We start from the raw sequence: 16,622 nt of genomic DNA, 5'->3' as shown, positions 1-16,622 counted from the left end.
TTAACAAACTAGGGCCTAAAGCTGCTACCTCCTTTACCTGCCTTCATAACTTCCTGCCCCCAAACCAAATCACAGTAGGAAAGTATTTTATACTCTATTTTACTCTTTTTATTCTGCTCATTAATGATCTAGATTAGGATGATAGAAGAAAGGGTTTTTGTGGGGGGTTTTTTTACCCCCAAAATACCAGGGCACAAGTCAGTCCATTCCACTTTCTGTCTGATGTAGGGTCTTTAAGACCCATATAAAAGGGTGGAAGATAGCTATATGGATTCGATTTGCTTCCGGACCTTTTCCAGAGCCCTTCTGTCCAGCTGTCGCTGACGAACAATGACAAGGCAAGCGAAGACCAAGGCTACACCAACAACAGCCCCTTCAAATTTCCAGAATAAGTGTTGTTCCATCAGAGCTGAGCGGCAGCTGAGGGTAGGAAGAAATAGTTATTCCTAGGGAAGGCTGTCTGGCCTCCCTCTAATCTCCCTTCTACTTTAGCCTAACCAAAATACATCCAAGGGGGAAAAGAGAAAATCAGAGTCAATCTACTGTGTTCACAATGCATAAATCCTACTCAGATATATCATTTAACTTATTTTCTGGTGAGATAAGCAGAGCAGGTATTAACCAATTTTACTAATGAGAAAATATGGCCAATAATACAGCACTGAGAGGTAGAGTTGGGACTTGAGTTGAAGTAATTTGGTTCCAAATCCTTTCCTGTTTCCAATATGCCATACTACCTCCAGACCAAAAGGAAGAGGTGGGACTATTTATATAAGGTCACAGGGGCAAACGAGGTGATATAGGAGGTTTCAACAAGCACAACAGACCTAACTGGTGCGGCTTAGTTGGTTGGAGCATTGTCCTATAAGGTGATAGAGCGCCAGCTTGGCCCTGGTTGGGATGTGTACAAGAGGCAACTGATCCCCATGTTTCTCTCTCCTCTCTCCCTCCCTCCCTTCCCCTCTCTCAAATCAATTAGCATGTCCTCAGGTAGAGATCTAAAAATAGAGAGAGGAGAGAAAAAGCACTTACCTTTTGAACTCACTCCTCTTAGATAAGCTGCAAGTGATTTTCTCCACATATCCTGTGGAACCACATTCAGAAGTGGCTTTCTGCCAGGAGAAAAGGACCAAAGCACATATTAGGAGGGGGCAGGAGGAGAAACAGAAAGGCTTCCATTCACAATGGGCAGGTGACCAACTGCTAAGGCTCAGAGCTGGTAGGCAACAGAAAACTAATGAAGAGTTCGAATGGCAATGGTGGAGGTGGTGGATGTATGATTAGGAATATGTGTTAAAAAGAATATTTCAAAGGCAATAGTCTAAGAGGCAGGGACAGGTTCTAGAGCCTACTGGATTAAAAATGAACAGGACATGGTTATTAGCTGAATGTTGCCATTAACTTGGAAAGAAAAGGGCACATTTTCAGGGGGAAGACAAGTTCGGATTTGGACATATCAATGGAAAAAGTAGACAATGCAAAAACATACTTAATAAGACTTAGGGACTGTTAAAGGAGTTCATCATCACCAAGCCCTTATATAAAATGTTAAAGCGACTTATCTAAGAAAAAAGAAGATCAAAACTATGAACAGTAAAATGAAAACAGACTACAACTATCAACAACTGAACCAAAAAGCCAAAAACAAACAAACTAAGCAAACAACCAGAGCAGGTACAGAATCACAGAAATGGAGATCACATGGAGGGTTATCAGTGTCAGGGGAGTGAGAGGGGGGAGAATGGGGGAAAAGGTACAGAGAATAAGTATAATTGGTAGGTACAAAATAGACAGGGGGAGGTTAAGAATAGTATAGGAAATGGAGAAGCCAAAGAACTTTTATGTATGACCCATGGACATGAACTAAGGGGGTGGGGGTTGCTGGTGGGAGGTGGGGTGCAGGACCAAGGGGGATAAAGGGGAGGAAAAAAATGGGACAACTGTAATATCATAATCAATAAAATATACTTAAATGAAATGGTGGCAGACATGCCCAAGAATATTGTGGGGATTTGATCCTTTTATGAAATTTGTGATAGATGACTGTGTGGAGATGGCAACTAGTGGGCAACAGAACAATCCTGGAATGGTGGTAATACGAAGACATATTATCATGTTAGAAGCTTTGGAACAATTATGAAGAATGGTTGTGTTCACCAGAGAAATTGTTTCCAAAAGGCCCCCATCCCCTCTCCACAGCACTTGTTTTTCTACAATATAAAAATCGAGTCGTCTCCATTTTCATTGAACTTTTGCATTGGTCAGGGCATAAAAAAGACTTAGGGACTGATCAGATGTGAGAAAAAAAGGAAGAGAAAAGAGATACTCACAGCCTGGAAATTAGAGCATGGAGAACACTCTTCTGCCACCACAAACTCTTCCACCAGCCAGCACGGCAAATTTGAGGTGCTCACTAAAAGGGGAGAGAAATGCCAGCCCCAAACCTCATTCTGAAAATATTTCTCCCAAAGGTTCTGTCCATCCAACTTCCCAGCACAACTGAATGTCCTCATCCCACGTGGTGCTGCTCTTTCCCAACTGTGCTTTAGGTATATGGGAGGATGTCAGGACAAAAAATATGGGCGCGTGGAGTTCCCAGACCACCACCTACCTGACAGCTTCTCCTCCCGCACCGGAGCCTCCGCTTGGCTGCAGCGGTGACAGAGAAAAGAGGCGAAAGTCAGAAGCCAGAGGGAACACCCCGCCCCCACGGTCAGGGGACACTTTCTCCCTCACCCCCGGGGGCAGGGACTATCCGATCTTCGGTCCCCTCCGCCCTTCCTTACCAGAGCTTTAAAGTGAACGCACAGAGCAACCAGTAGAGGTGGCGGCCCAGGGGGAGGCCACGCCTCCCCGTGCCCACAGGCATTGAGTGTTCAGCGTCGCACTTGTCGGGGCTGAGGAGCCTGCTTGAGCGACCCCGTGCCTCCGTCGTATCGCAAAGGAAACGCTTACTCTGCTGTCCTCCGGGAGGTTCCAGATCAAAACTGCGAAATGCTAAGGTTGCGCCAGGACAAAGGTACCCATAGCCACGATAAGAAAAGCCAATACGTTTGTTGGATAGGGCCATACGGCCCTAGCACTCTTTCACCTCCGCTTCGGCTCCCAGCGCAGCCATCTTACCCTGCGAAGGCTCCTGGGTGCGGGTCTCGACAGCAGAACCGGGTTTTCCAGACCTAGGCTGGTCGGCGGAGACGCGCGAGCTGCCGGCTGGACCTTGTAGTCTTTCAGGGCTGATGACTCCTCGCGCTGCTCCCCAGCAATAGGATCTCATTGCGTTTGCGCCACGAGAGGCGGCTCCCGGGCTCGGCGTACCGGTGCATTATGGTCATGGTAGTCTTTTTGTGGAAATGGAGGAAATGGCGGCGATGAAGCCGTTCTCTTGGTTTCCCATCCCTGCTGCTTGTTTGCCCATCTGGGTTAGGTGAGCAGCGAGATGTAAAAAAGAACCATACGTCGCACTCTCAGGACTCTGCACTTTTCTTACCTTCACTCGTGTTCATTGCTCCCCAAAACTGAACTTTGATAAGCGCCTCAAATGTTAGCTTTCCCTTGCTCCTACATAATGGAATGATCAGTAGAGCAGTAAGAGGATGCAGTTCCACCAAGTGTTGAGTCTAGGACGATATCTGGCCCTGTGGAAATGCTAATATGCATTTTCTTCGTGTTTGTTGTTTGTTTTTTTTTTGTCGAGATGCAAATGAAATGTATAAATACTTAACTCTCCTTTAACTGTATTGCTCCACATTTCCGACATACTTTTGGTCAACATTTAGCTTATTTGATGCTCCTCATTTATCCTGAGGTGTTAGATTGGGTATAACCCATATTTTATGAGTAAGAGGAGGTATTATCCTAGTATTATGTGTAAGCTCAAAGTATAAGTGACTTGTCCAAAGTCACCTAGCTAGTGGGTGGGAGAGCTGAGGCTAAAGCACAGACTTTCAACTCCTAGGCCAAAGGTTTTGGCCTGCTTTCCATCTCTGTGGAGTTAGGCCTTGCTATATATCCAGAACTGCAGTGACTCAACCCACATCCATTACTGTATGGTAATAGTGACTATTCTCATTCTGCTGGAATTTTCCTCCTAGTTTTTTCTTTTTTTAACAAGAGTTTTTTTTTTTTTTTTTTTTTTTTTTTAAATTTCCACAGAGGGGAACGGAGGGAGAAAGAGAGGAGGAGAAACATCGATTGGTTGCATCTTGCATGTCCCCAACCTGACCCAGACACAACCCAGGCATGTGCCCAGACTGGGAATCAAACTTGCCACTTTTCAGGTTTGTGGGATGATGCCCAACCCACTGAGCCACCCCACTCAGGGCTCCCCCTTGTTTTACATATACACATGTCTGCAGCTTCCCAGACAACTGAACCATGTGAACTTTCTTAGATACTCAGAAGATAGGAGGTACTTAAAACAAACTTGATAAGAATATATGCACGATTAATAATCTGTTTATTAATAATTAGTCTTTTGGCTAGAAAGACTGGGGGAGAATATGAAGCAGAGTTAACAAGAAAAAAGTAAGGGGACACAAGATCACAAGGCCTGTCCCCACACTTTTTTCTTGTTGACTCTGCTCTGCATTCTCCTCCCCCAATAAGCCTTTCTAGCCTAGAGACCACAGCTGCTCCCCTCCTCTATGGCCTTAAAGGCTAGAAAATTTATTTTGGAATTAACAGTATATCTGATGCTACAGCCCATTAATTCTGACTTCCCACCAGACTTAAAGCTGGCTTCTCAAGAGCGGGAACTACCTAGTCTGGGTATCAAGATCATTAAGTAAGAATTGGGGAAAAAACAAAACAAAACTTGAGAGCTGAGCTTTAATTTTGCTTGTGACTATTTTTAAGTTATTTCTCTGTATGTGTCAATAGCTGTATGTTACAGAAAGTTTTAGCCATAATAAGTTATAGCTGAACTTACCCAATCCTACTGTGTCTCAGGATAAGCTGTGAGATCTTGTAAGATCTCACTTCCAATAGCCATACCAAGCAACTGAAAATAAGGTGTCTATGCTGAAACTGAATTTTAAAAATACTTGCTTTGGGCCCTGGCCAGGTGGCTTAGTTGGTTGGAGTGTTGTCCCATCCACCAAAAGGTTGCGGATTTGATTCTCAGTCAGGGCACATAACCTACGCTGCGAGTCTGATCTACGGCCAGGGTGAGAGCAAGAGGCAACCAATTGATGCTTCTCTCTCACACTGATGTTTCGCTCTCTCTAAAAATCAATAACATCCTCGAATGAGGATTAAAAACCAGAAACAAAAAAAACCTGCTCTGGGGTATGAAGAAGACATCAGTCAGTCTTCCTGGGATTCACAAAATGCAAGTCTTTGCTCATCTCAAGAAAATTGAACTAGCTGGGCAGTTGACTACAGAGCTCAAACATAAGCTGCAGATAAGGACATTACCCCACTGAAGCTTGGATACTTAATACATCTATCAAATTAATTTCAAAGTTCTAGCACTGTCAGACTTTTTTTCTGAGTGCTGGCTTTTTCCAATAGAAACAATAGCACAAAAAAAAGCTTTGCTGCTGGCTCCAAGGTTGTGTGTCCACTTCTACACTGTGTCCACTTAAACACCTTGAACATTATATCCACGAATAAAAAAAACTTCTAAAAGTATTTCTTCTAAACCAAATCTGACATTTTCATTGTCTTGATAAAAGATCAAGTCTGTGAGTTAATTTCACTGTTTAAAAAAATTGTGTAATAGTAAAAGGAGGTTATGTATACTAAGAGGGTTGTGTATCAAGCCTGAATTTTTTCGTGGTGGTTCTTTTGCATGTCAATACTTTTGCCTCTTTGTATAGTTAGAGGCTGTTTCTGTTAAGATTTGCCTGTACATCTCTTAAGTACCACCAAAGGTTATGCTAACTTGACCACTGTGCCTGGTACAGGTAGTAAGTAGATGCTCATTAAATATTTAGGAATAAATGAACCTCTTCTGTGTCTCATTTTCCCCAGTTGTAAAAGCAGAAAATGCCTACCAGATACCTAAAGGGATTGCTGGCAGAATCAAAGATGCTTGGAAAAATCACTGCATAACAATACTAAGTCCTGTTATTTCCCTGAGGCTAGGGCTGTTACTCCCCGGGGGAGACCCAGAAAGTGTCTCGCAATCTCCTGGAGAAGGCTCTGCCCACAATGACCCTCTAAATCCATAATAGAAAAGAGTATGTCCACACTTTCAAGTTCAGAGAACCTCTGTTCCTTGCTGTTTTTCTCATTAATTAAACAGATGGGGAAAGGAGAAGCTGTAGGACTAGTCCTGGCATCCCAGGAGCCCAGCCAAATTCAGGCAGCCCAACCACCTTAGAGACAGGAATTAGGTTTATGAGGAGAGAACAATTTGAACAATGATGGAAGTTACCCAAACTAGGGACATTTGTGCAAATGGTGGCCTTTAATACTGATAAAGACCATGCAGAGTAACAGGATAGGACCAAACATTCAGAGGGTGGTGTTGAGCCAGCCTCCCACAAGACCTGAAAACCTGATCCAATAATAAAATAAATCAATTATTTATTTATGTTTGTCCTAAAATCCCAGGGAAGATCTGAGGCCCAGAGCCATCTACACTTCCTTCTCTCCCCTACTCTCTTCATCCATCTCACCTTTTTCCACTTCCTCAATTCCTTCCCTTCTTGCTTCTTCTCTCTTTATTCTATCTCGTTTCCTTCTTTACTCATTCCTTCTCCCACTTTCCTTTTTTCCTTCTCCATTTTCTCCCCATTCTTTCACCATCTATTCATCTTTACCTGTCCTAGCCCCATCTATTTCTCCCCATCCAGCCCCTCAACCCTGCTGCCCTCAGGTTCAACCTCCAGGCTGGGAGGGGAGGCAGAAAGGGGTCCTCAGCCCAGGGAGCACTTGTTGGTGTTCTTTTTGTCACAAGTTTTCAGGTCAGTGCTGGAGGGCTTGCTGCTGTTTCCCTAGAGGCAGAAGGGCACAGAAGTCAGGGTGAGAATGGCTGGCTGGGGTCTGAGGCTATAAACCACAGGAAGGGGACCCACCCTTATGGGAAGTCTTAGCACTGCTCCCCTCCTCAGTTTTGACCCCCCCCCCCCCCCACATTCCCACAGTGGTACTAAGCCAAGCAGGAAAAAACTCACCAATCTCCGGCCTCCTGACTTGAGCAAGATATCCCGGGCCAGGGAACTGAAAGCCTAATGGGGAAAGGGGATTCATCAGAACAGATTGGAGAAAGGGTAAGTCTATCTTCCCAATACTCTGTTTCTGGGGAGGAGGTGTGTCTCACCTCATCCACATTCACACTGGATTTGGCACTAGTCTCGAAAAATCGGATTCCGTGCTCCCGAGCCAACTACAGGGGGTGAAGTGGGAGGAAGTGAGTTGGAGAAAGGGCAGCAGCCAAGTCCTCTGCAATCCAACCTCGTGTTGGCCCTCCCAGCCCAGTTCTAGAACATTGCCCGACCTGGTCCTTACCTTATCAGCCTGCTCCTTCTGTACCTTCCTCTTCGCTTCCATGTCACACTTGTTCCCCAGCAAGAGGCGCTCCACTCCAGCTGAGGCATTCTAGGAGCAAAAGGGTAAGCTGGGTCCTGCTCATCCTCACAACCCCCTTCATCCTTCAGGTTCTACCCAATTCCCCAATCGCTCTGGAAGGATCCTCACCTCTTTGATGCTCTTCATCCAGTTCTGAATATTCTCAAAGGACTTCTCATCTGTGATGTCATACACTAGAATAATGCCCTGGAGGATGACAGGGTTCACAATGGAGCCCTGGACCACACTCCCCTGTTTAGGTTTCCCATTGCCCTCTAAGTAACCCTGCAAGTTTTATCCATGAGTCAGATCACTAAGACATGTGGGTCCCTCTGCAACCCACTCTGTGCAACTCCTATTTTTCCCTGCCTCTCTGTACTCATAAACCTACATTTCATTGCCTCATGACCTCATTTCTTGTCCAGACCCATACTTCGTACCATAGCTCCACGGTAATAGGCAGTAGTTATCGTCTTGAATCGCTCTTGGCCAGCTGTGTCCCTGAGGAGGTGGAATATTTTGTTGGGTAGGATAGAGGGAAGCACTCCCCAAAGAGAGACTACCCCCATCCCTCACCAGCTAAGAACTCCATCCCTCACCAGCTAAGAACTTAGCTTTCACATGATGGGGCTGCAAGGAACAGAATCGGAACAAGGGATGTAAAGGGGGAAAGGGATGAAAGACAGTTGAGCTGATGTTGGGAAATGGTAGAAGCCCAAGAAACAAGATCTCTCTGGTTTATTCACTGGATGCTTACTCTATACCAAGCACTGTATATGTATCATTTTGTATAATCTTCATTCTATCCTTGTGAGACATGTTTTATTGTCCCTATTTTACATATGAGGAAACAGATAGATGAGGCTAATTTATGAAGGTCATTCTGTAACACAACCGGGATTTGAACCAATTTGTTCTTATCTGTTGTATCATAATGTTCCATTAAGCCTCATATCCTACAGCTTCCTTATGACAGGTCAAACCTATACACTGGGCTTTCTGGGCTCTCCATAATTTAGAGCGATCTAGACTTAGAGTCAAGTCTTAATTCTGCTACTTGCTACTTAACTGCTTAGAGCCTGTTTCCATATTATAGCTCAACGGATATCTACAGTCAAGCTCAGAGCATGCTCTGGAGCCAGGAGAGGCAAGAGAGTTACAAAAATGACAAAAATAGTTGAGCGAGCAGGAAGAGAGATGGAAAGACATTTGAGTGAGGTGACAGAAATGATCAGAAGAGCTGGAAGGAGCAATGAGGAAAAGGAAAGCAATGAAGCAAAATAGAAGGAAAAGGGTTATGGGAATAGAGGAGGGAGTCTGGTTGGGAGTCCTGGGGGATTCGCTCACCAGACTTGCAGTTTGATCTTCTTCCCCTCTATATCCACAGTGCGGATCTTGAAGTCAATTCCTAGAAGTGGAGAGTGTATGTTGAAGCTGAGACACATAGGTGTGTGCATGTAGTGTGTGGTGGGAGATACAGGATGGGGCGGTGGCAGTGACAGAAAGTGTGCAGGGGAGGAACATGGGAAGCAGCCTTGTTGGAAGTGTAAAGCTAGGAGAATTTCCTCAAAACTGTATTTGTATAGCAAGCATGTTGTTTTTACTTAGGTTTTACGAATTTTGTGGTGGAGGCGATAATGAACATTCTGCAGGGAGGTACTTAAGGCCACTAAGGCACCTCTTGGGTCCACTCACCATGTCAGCTGACAACTCTCTCAATCCAGTCTGTCTCCCCCAAAACATTACTTTCAGATTTCTTTTCCCGTCTGTTTTCCTAGAACCCTCTACTCTCCATACTCATTGACCCTCCTGGCCTGTGAGGAAAAGGGTAGCTGATGCCAGTCTTAACTATTAGGCCAGGTTTGGAACCAAGAAAGTCTGAGGTTAAACAAGAGTCCTCCTGAGAATGAACTAGGAAAAAGGGACATTTTTCCTTCTGCTTTCTAACCAGAATGTCTCTTTTTAAAAAATGGTTATTTATTGATTTTAGAGAGGGAAGGAGAAAAAGAGGGAGAGAGGGAAACATTGATTCATTATTCCACTTAGTTATACATTCATTGGCTGAGTCTTGTATGTGCCCTGACTGGGGTTCGAACCTGCAAACTTGGCATATAGGGATGACACTCACCAACTGACCAACCCAGCCAGGGCCTTCACCAGAATTGTCTTGAGACTCTCCTTGTCTTAATTCCCAGACCAGAGGAGATTAAGGAAGATAAGAGGGGAGGAGAGGAGACACTGTTCTTAGTGGAAACTTGGGCACCTCCCCCAAGCCTGTTGGGAGCCCTAGAGAGGAGGCTGAGTCACTAGGCTGACTCAGAGACCCCAAAAGTCCCCTCACTGCCAACTTCTTCACCAGGCTAACTGCATATTCAGGCTCACAGCCCGTGGGCCACCCTCTAGGACACCCAGCTACTATGTTCCACCCTCCCCATCCCCCTATTAAGTTGGGGTGCAAGGCAACTGAGAAGTAGATAATAAGATGGGGATGCAGTGGGAGAGTGTGAAACTCACTGGGTCAGAAAGAGGCTAGCAGAGTTGGGAGACAGATGCTCAGGAAGAGGGAATACAGGAAATGTGAAGAGTGGCTGAAGAGTTCTAGGTGGATGGCAGTGGGTTAAGTAAGACGAGCTGAGAGGGAAACAGAGTAGGGCTTATGTGGACCCGGGGAGATGAGAAGAATGACCAAGAAAATGAGGGGTTGGCACAATCAAGGAGTTACCTGGACGCTGCAGAGAGGGTAGAAGTTTGGGTACCAATCAGAGACATGTATGGGGGACGGGTCTGAAACAGAGGTTGAGGAACCCGAGTTTAGAAGTCTCATTCTAAGGGGATTGAAAGGTGGGGCCACTAGTAATCCGGAAGCCTGGAGATGAGGGTATGAGGGAATAGGGGTCTGGGAGAGGGCCAGTGAGCTCACCGATGGTGGAGATGTAAGTGTTGTTGAAGTTGTCCTCTGCAAAGCGAATGATCAGACAAGTCTTGCCCACCCCCGAGTCCCCGATCAGCAGCAACTTGAAGAGGTGGTCGTAGGCTTTGGCCATGGCGGACACTGAAGGAGCCGGGGGAGGGGTGGGGAAGCGCTGGGCACTGGTGGGCGGGACTGGAGGGTAGGCGGACAGAAGCGCCGGTAGCCCAGGCCAGGAAGTTTTCCTCCCTCTCCTCCCGGGCTCCGGGATAGAGAGGCGGCACTCCTCCGGGCCCCACCCCCTGCCCGCCCACCCCTTTCGGCTCTGCAGAGGCCAGCCCCAGCCTGGTGTTCTCTGGCCTTTCCGTTCACAACATCGGCGGGCCTGGCCTGTCTTTCTCTCTAGCTTTCGCAGAGCTTACTGTCCTCCTCCTCTTTCTCTTTTGACCTTTCTTCCAGTCGGGGGCCAGGGAGGCTGGGGTGAGGAAAAGCAGAAGTTTAACCAGGATGACCAGGAGAAAGAGGAATTTTAGAGGAATTAGGAGAAAATTTGGGGGAATAAAGGTGAAGTCAAGGACGGGGCTGGCACCTGACAAAAATTGGAGGTTTCTGGAAGGGCTATTCAAGGAAGACAAAGTCCTTCTGGGGCAGACGTAGAGTTCTGGTGTTAGTGTAGCAAGCCCATAGTTCTAGAATCCCAACTCCTTTTGAAAAAAGCGGGGTGCCCTGGAATAGGTTTTTTGTTGACTCAGTCTGCCCCCTGGTGGGACAGAGTGAAAATTAACATTGGTTATACCGCAGAATTAGCTTCCCCCTACCCAAACACACCTCCCTCTTCTCCTTTCCCGCTGTCTCTTCACCTAGACACATTCTGAGGCTTCCGTTGGAACAGACTTCCTTCTGGGACTGTGTATGACTTCTCTGATAAGCCAGCTTAGAAAGACAAAGATTGGAACAAATGTCTGGTTTCATTCTTCTGATGAGATATGCATGTTTGAAGACAGCTCCGAGGCAGATACCCTACTAAAGGGACAGTGAATGGGTAACCATGGCAACCAGGAAGCTGAAGTATGGAGAACATGGCTATAAAGAAATGTTTATCTTTGCCTTTGAGAAAAAAATTATTCAGAATAGCTATCTGCTTTTCTAACCATAGCTCAGTAGAATCATCCTTGTGTAAAAATAGCGCGCTGGTTGTGAGGAGGCTTCTTTTGTCATTTCCCTTTATCACCTTCTGTGCCCTTGTTTGTGCCTTCTCAAACACAACTATTCAGTCCCCTTTTTTATCCATTCTCTCATCTCTTGTATGTCTTTAAGCTGTGCCACAAACCTAAGTCTTCTTTATTTCTCCTCACTGGCCAAACCACCTTTCACCAGTCCTTTAAATTACTGCTCAGTTTCCATCGATTGTTCTGATAAAAATCCATCAGTTCCTTTTCTTTTCATCTTATTTTGCCTGAATCTGTATTCTTCATCCCCTACAATTTATTATTCTTACTCGCCTCTACAAAATGTCCTTGTGCTGAAGGATGCCTGCTTTCAGTGGAAGCGCATCTCTGTAGTACTCTCCCCCAGTCCCTTTGGCAGCAATCCTTTCCTGCCCCCACTTGTGGCAGGCTCCCTCTGGCCTTGGGTTTTGTGTTCACAAGCTCTTCCCTCAGCCGAGAATGCTTTCTTCCCAGATTGCTGCATGGTTGTCTCCTTGTCCTTAAGGAGATTTCAGCTTCCTTAGAGGTTTTACTGGCCCTTTTGTAATGTCCTGGAACCAGTTGTGGGGGGTTTTTTAATAACTTAAATTTTTTTCTATGATACAGTTATTTTATTTTCTTGAAAATCTTAAGAATTAAAAGAAATATGCTCTCATCCTTTAAAAATCCTCATTAACAGTATCGAAGTCTTCCAAAATAAAGAATTATTACTCTTTAGAATTCAGGGATTGTTTTTCTTTGAATCTTAGGTATTATAGAAAAGCTGAGAGGAAGAGGAAAGCACTCATCAGAGGGGAAGGGTAATAATCTTTGGACATGTCAAACTCAGCAGGCTTGGGGACACTATTCTTGTTTTCTCATTATTCTGTTTTGAATCTCTTATCTAGCTGGCAGTGCTTCCAGCCTGCAAAGACGGTTACCCACTGTGCCCTGGTGGGTGTGAGTGCTCTCTTGCAGACCACCATGGGGATCCAACTGACTTGGCCCTTGTACTGTTCTTACATGTTCTCTCCCCGTAATTACATATATTTGATTACTCAGCTAGAAAAGATTTTTAGCAAATTTCACTACAATAATCATTTTCCACCTTGGTTAACCATTGAGAAAAACATCTGTTGTACTGCATCCAAAGTTTAGTCAAGGATGGCCATTTGGAAAGAGATTTCCATTCATAAGAGAGCTGCCAGGCAGAAGCCAGGGGTCATTTCATTATTCAGAGTGAGCTCTGACCTTCCTTCATCTGTGATAGGTATTCCCAAACTCAAGTACCATTAGGGATTATATCATTTATCACCCTGACTGGTGTGGCTCAGTGGGTAGGGCATTGTCGCCCAAACCAAAAGGTCACCAGCTCAGTTCCCAGTCAGGGCAAAAGCCTGGGCTGTGGGTCAGGTCTGCCCTTGGGGGCATATGAGAGGCAACCGGTGGATATCTCTCTCGTACACTGATGTTTCTTTCCCTCTCTCCCTTCCTCTCTCTCACTTAAAAGTAAATAGATAAAATCTTAAAAAATATCAATGATCTCCCAATTAATCTATTCAGTACCCTTTCAGTGAAAATCATAGAAGTGAGGTGTGTGTGTGTATGTAATTAACAATTCTAAAACTTCTATGGGAGAGCAAGATAAAGTTGAAGATGAACAAGTCTTTCTCTCTCTCTCTATATATATATTTGTGTGTATACATATATATACACACATACATATAGTAATTTAGAAAGTGTGGCTTTGGCACAGGGATAGACAGAGGAATGAAACAGAGTCCATTAACAGTTCCATGCGTGTATAGAAACAATATAGAGCCAAGGTGACCATAAAATTCAGTGGGAAAAGGATGAACTATTCAACAAGTAGTGTTTAGACAAAATCAATATAAAATTTGATCCAAATTTCATAAATTACATGAGAAAGAAATCCTAGGGGTATTAAAGACCTAAATGTGAAAACCCAAAATTTTTAAATTTTTAGAAAAATTGAATTATACCATAAACAAAGTGAAAAGTCAAGCCTAAAGCTATTATAAGGTATCTGTAACATATAAACCGATAATGAATTATACAGAGAATGAAAAATCAAGAAAATCGATAGTGAAAAGACAAATGAGCAAGTATAAAAATAGGCAAAGAATATGAAGAGGCAAATCGAGAAGAAATCATGAGAAGTGTGAAAAATGTGCAACTTTACACATAATCAGGAAATGAGAATGATACAAATTTAAAAGTCTGATGAGGCCCTGGCCAGGTAGCAGAAACATCAATCGGCTGCCTCTCCCACAACCCTCCCCCCTTTTTTAAAAGACTTTATTTACTTACTTTCAGAGAGAAGGGGAAGGAGGGAGAAAAAACTTTGATAGATTGCCTCTGCTGTCTCTCCGGCACCTTGGGGGTGGGGGCAGCGGAGAGTGTGTGGAAGCTTCGGCTGCAACCCAGGCACATGCCCTGACTGCAATCAAACCAGTGACCTTTGTTTTGCAGTCCGGCACTCAACCCACTGAGCCACACCACACGGGACTGGAGTTGGTTCTTAATCAGCTGAGCCATGCCTTTTCCAGCATCCTCACAAGGGACATGGTTTTCAAAAGACCGAGAAATCACCACTGAGGCAGCTGCAATGCCACAAATGAGAAATTTTGTGTTAGAAAACTTGGATTTACTGTGGACCTTAGAACATAACTTTAACTCTGAATCTGTTTCCCTTTCTGCAACGAGAGGGAACTACAAGGACCTTAATGTGACCTTGAAGGTGCCAATGAGTTAGGAAACTACTGAACGACACAAATGTCCATCAGTGCTAATGTCCCACTGCTAGTGGTGATATGCCAAACTACTTCACCGTAATCAATGGCTCATACATGGAAATACCATCATCCTTTCCAGCTCCTACTTACATGTATGAAGTTATGACCCGAGAGGATGCAGCCGCCAGAAGAAGTAACCAATAGGAGAAAATGCTGGATCCATTCTTTTTCCTGCCAGTATGTAACCTTTATGTAGGTGTGTAACCCAACAAAGAGGAAGTTGGGCTGCCTGCCACAGCAAAAGCCAAACTCACGAGGCAGGTGCTGATGCAAAAGGAAAGAGGTTTTATTCAGGTGCCCACAGATCCTGGGACAACAGTGGACTTCTAACTGGAAGATCACATCAATCTTCCTGCTAAAGCCAGAGGTTCTTAGTGGCATAGGGAGTGGAGGGTCTTTTTTCCTATCCAATTATTTTCTAGCTTTTGGCACACTGGGGGCCCTATCCATTCATCTTTCTATTTTTTAAAAAATATTTTATTTCTTTTTAGAGAGAGGTGAGGGGAGGGAGAGAAACAGAGAGAGAAACATAAATGTGCAAGAGATCCATGGATCTGTTGCCTCTTGCACACTCCCAACCTGGAGGCCCTGACCCGCAACCCAGGCATGTGCCCTGACTGGGAATTGGCGACCTTTTGGTTGGCAGGCCAGCACCCAATCCACCGACCCACACCAGCCAGGGCCCATTTATTTTTCTGGCTTTCCAAGGAGGCTCAGTGTAAGAACCTTCCCCTTGCTGCCCTCTTGACCAATAGGGGAGCCTCCCCTGTGCCCCCACTGTAGTAACAGGTGGACAGGCTAGATTTAACACAAGGGGCAAACTGACTCCTTGTGTCTATTTCCAGGGTTGAAATGTATATTCTCTGGCCAGCCCTCGACCCCCCAAATTTTTCAATTATAATTAACATACTGAAACCAGATCTTACTGTCTCATGAGAACAGACATGTCCCTATCAACTCCATGTTTAATGTCAAACTGGTATTTTGGCATCTCCCACTTTAGGAATATTTGCACCATTGAAATTAGCAAAGACAACAAATTAGGGCTTTCCTCCACAGAGTCAGTTGTTACACTTCTACAAGCATGTTCCTAACTGAAACTCACATTCCTTGCTTGCTCTATCTCTTTCCTTTGGCATTAACTGGATACCCAAATGCCATGTGCATCATCTTCCTTCCTCCTTTATGACAAATAGACATTCTAAACCTTTAATTATTATTGCAGAAGATGATACTTCAGTCTTAACTTTTCCTTTGTTCTCCTTTCCTGTCTTGAGTGTTAGTTATGCAAAGATTAGAAATCTTGGAAAGGCATTGCTGGTCAAAGTGTGGGGAAAGGTTGTAGGGATGTAAACTGGCACAACTTTTTGAGAGGCAGCTGAGTAGTACTTTGGACAATTTCTCTATGCATCACTTTCCTAATCTGTAAAATGTGGAGAATAATATTATCAACCTGATAAATTACTGTAAAGATTAACACGTGTAGCTAGAACAATGCATCTAGTAAGCACCATGTGTTTGACGTAATTATTAGAGGGAGGCATTGGAAGTTGACAATAAATTTAATAACCCTAGGAGTAGGATGGGGATGGGAGAAATATGAGGACTTTACATTTTTATGTTTACATTTCTTAATTGTTTAAAATGAACAAATCACACCAATTGAAAAATAATAAAGAAATTTAAGAAGTCTGGACATGGCTGGCTCCTCCTGTTTTCCTCAGAAGTTCCTTTTTATTAGGCTCCCACTGCCAAAGTGCAGCACAAAATTTTACGTGTCCATTTATCTTTCTTTAAATTAATTTAATCTTTCTTTTACTTTTTTTCCCCCAAAGATTTTATTTATTTTTAGGGAGGGAGGGAGGAAGGAAGACATCAATGTGAGAGCCGCCCAACCAGGGATCTGGGCCGCAACCCAGGTACCTGCCCTGAGGGGGAAATGGATCCAGCGACCTTTCCGTTCACGAGCCGGTGCTCAACCCACTGAACCACACCAACCAGGGCCCACGTATCTCTTGATACAGGTCAAACACACACCTTTTTAAGATAGGAAGCTAACTCTCAACATGGCACCACCTCTGTGTCCCGACAACCATTTAGCGACCTCCCAAAAATGGCAGCGCCCTCCTCGCCCCACAGCAGACGTTGAGAGACGGACCTTCCCATCATGGCGGCGAAGGCCCAGGCGTCACATCC

At 44.6% G+C, this 16,622-nt stretch overlaps 2 protein-coding genes and 1 pseudogene across 3 annotated transcripts; 1 reads left to right on the top strand and 2 right to left on the bottom strand.

The window, feature by feature from the left end:
* Positions 1-75: 75 nt before the first annotated feature.
* Positions 76-3,231, bottom strand: JTB (jumping translocation breakpoint). Its single transcript, XM_054563367.1, has 5 exons — positions 2,787-3,231; positions 2,612-2,649; positions 2,331-2,413; positions 1,033-1,112; positions 76-420 (listed from the first exon to the last, which is right to left on the bottom strand). Exons 1-5 carry the CDS (start codon positions 3,068-3,070, stop codon positions 264-266), a joined length of 642 nt encoding a protein of 213 aa, XP_054419342.1. The 5' UTR covers positions 3,071-3,231; the 3' UTR covers positions 76-263.
* On the top strand, positions 1,974-2,140 carry LOC129062391 (small nuclear ribonucleoprotein G-like; annotated as a pseudogene).
* A 3,176-nt stretch (positions 3,232-6,407) lies between the features above and the next one.
* On the bottom strand, positions 6,408-10,668 carry RAB13 (RAB13, member RAS oncogene family). 2 transcript variants are annotated; one of them, XM_054563329.1, is made up of 9 exons: positions 10,436-10,508; positions 10,238-10,299; positions 8,863-8,923; positions 7,956-8,016; positions 7,645-7,722; positions 7,456-7,545; positions 7,268-7,333; positions 7,122-7,175; positions 6,408-6,941 (listed from the first exon to the last, which is right to left on the bottom strand). In XM_054563329.1, the coding sequence occupies exons 4-9, from the start codon at positions 7,956-7,958 to the stop codon at positions 6,864-6,866; spliced, it is 369 nt and encodes a 122-aa protein (XP_054419304.1). In that variant the 5' UTR covers positions 7,959-8,016; positions 8,863-8,923; positions 10,238-10,299; positions 10,436-10,508; the 3' UTR covers positions 6,408-6,863. The 2 variants fall into 2 exon arrangements, with proteins under 2 accessions (XP_054419304.1, XP_054419302.1); XM_054563327.1 differs by lacking the exon at positions 10,238-10,299 and having other exon boundaries at positions 6,409-6,941; positions 10,436-10,668.
* Positions 10,669-16,622: the final 5,954 nt, after the last annotated feature.

Source organism: Pteronotus mesoamericanus, unplaced genomic scaffold (assembly GCF_021234165.1).
Source record: "Pteronotus mesoamericanus isolate MK-2021 breed Mesoamerican mustached bat unplaced genomic scaffold, CSHL_Meso_final scaffold_705, whole genome shotgun sequence".
Taxonomy (NCBI): Eukaryota; Metazoa; Chordata; class Mammalia; order Chiroptera; family Mormoopidae; genus Pteronotus; species Pteronotus mesoamericanus.
This window is presented reverse-complemented; position numbering and strand designations above follow the sequence as displayed.

Coding starts and splice junctions, on each gene's coding strand:
- RAB13 (XM_054563327.1), bottom strand. CDS start 10,559: ATGGCCAAAGCCTACGACCACCTCTTCAAGTTGCTGCTGATCGGGGAC. Junction 8,017..8,862: donor AAGATCAAACTGCAAGTCTG/GTGAGCGAATCC, acceptor CCACCTCCTCAG/GGACACAGCTGGCCAAGAGC. Junction 7,334..7,455: donor AGAAGGAGCAGGCTGATAAG/GTAAGGACCAGG, acceptor CACCCCCTGTAG/TTGGCTCGGGAGCACGGAAT.
- JTB (XM_054563367.1), bottom strand. CDS start 3,070: ATGGCCCTATCCAACAAACGTATTGGCTTTTCTTATCGTGGCTATGGG. Junction 2,650..2,786: donor GCGTTCACTTTAAAGCTCTG/GTAAGGAAGGGC, acceptor TCACCGCTGCAG/CCAAGCGGAGGCTCCGGTGC. Junction 2,414..2,611: donor GCGGGAGGAGAAGCTGTCAG/GTAGGTGGTGGT, acceptor CTCCCCTTTTAG/TGAGCACCTCAAATTTGCCG.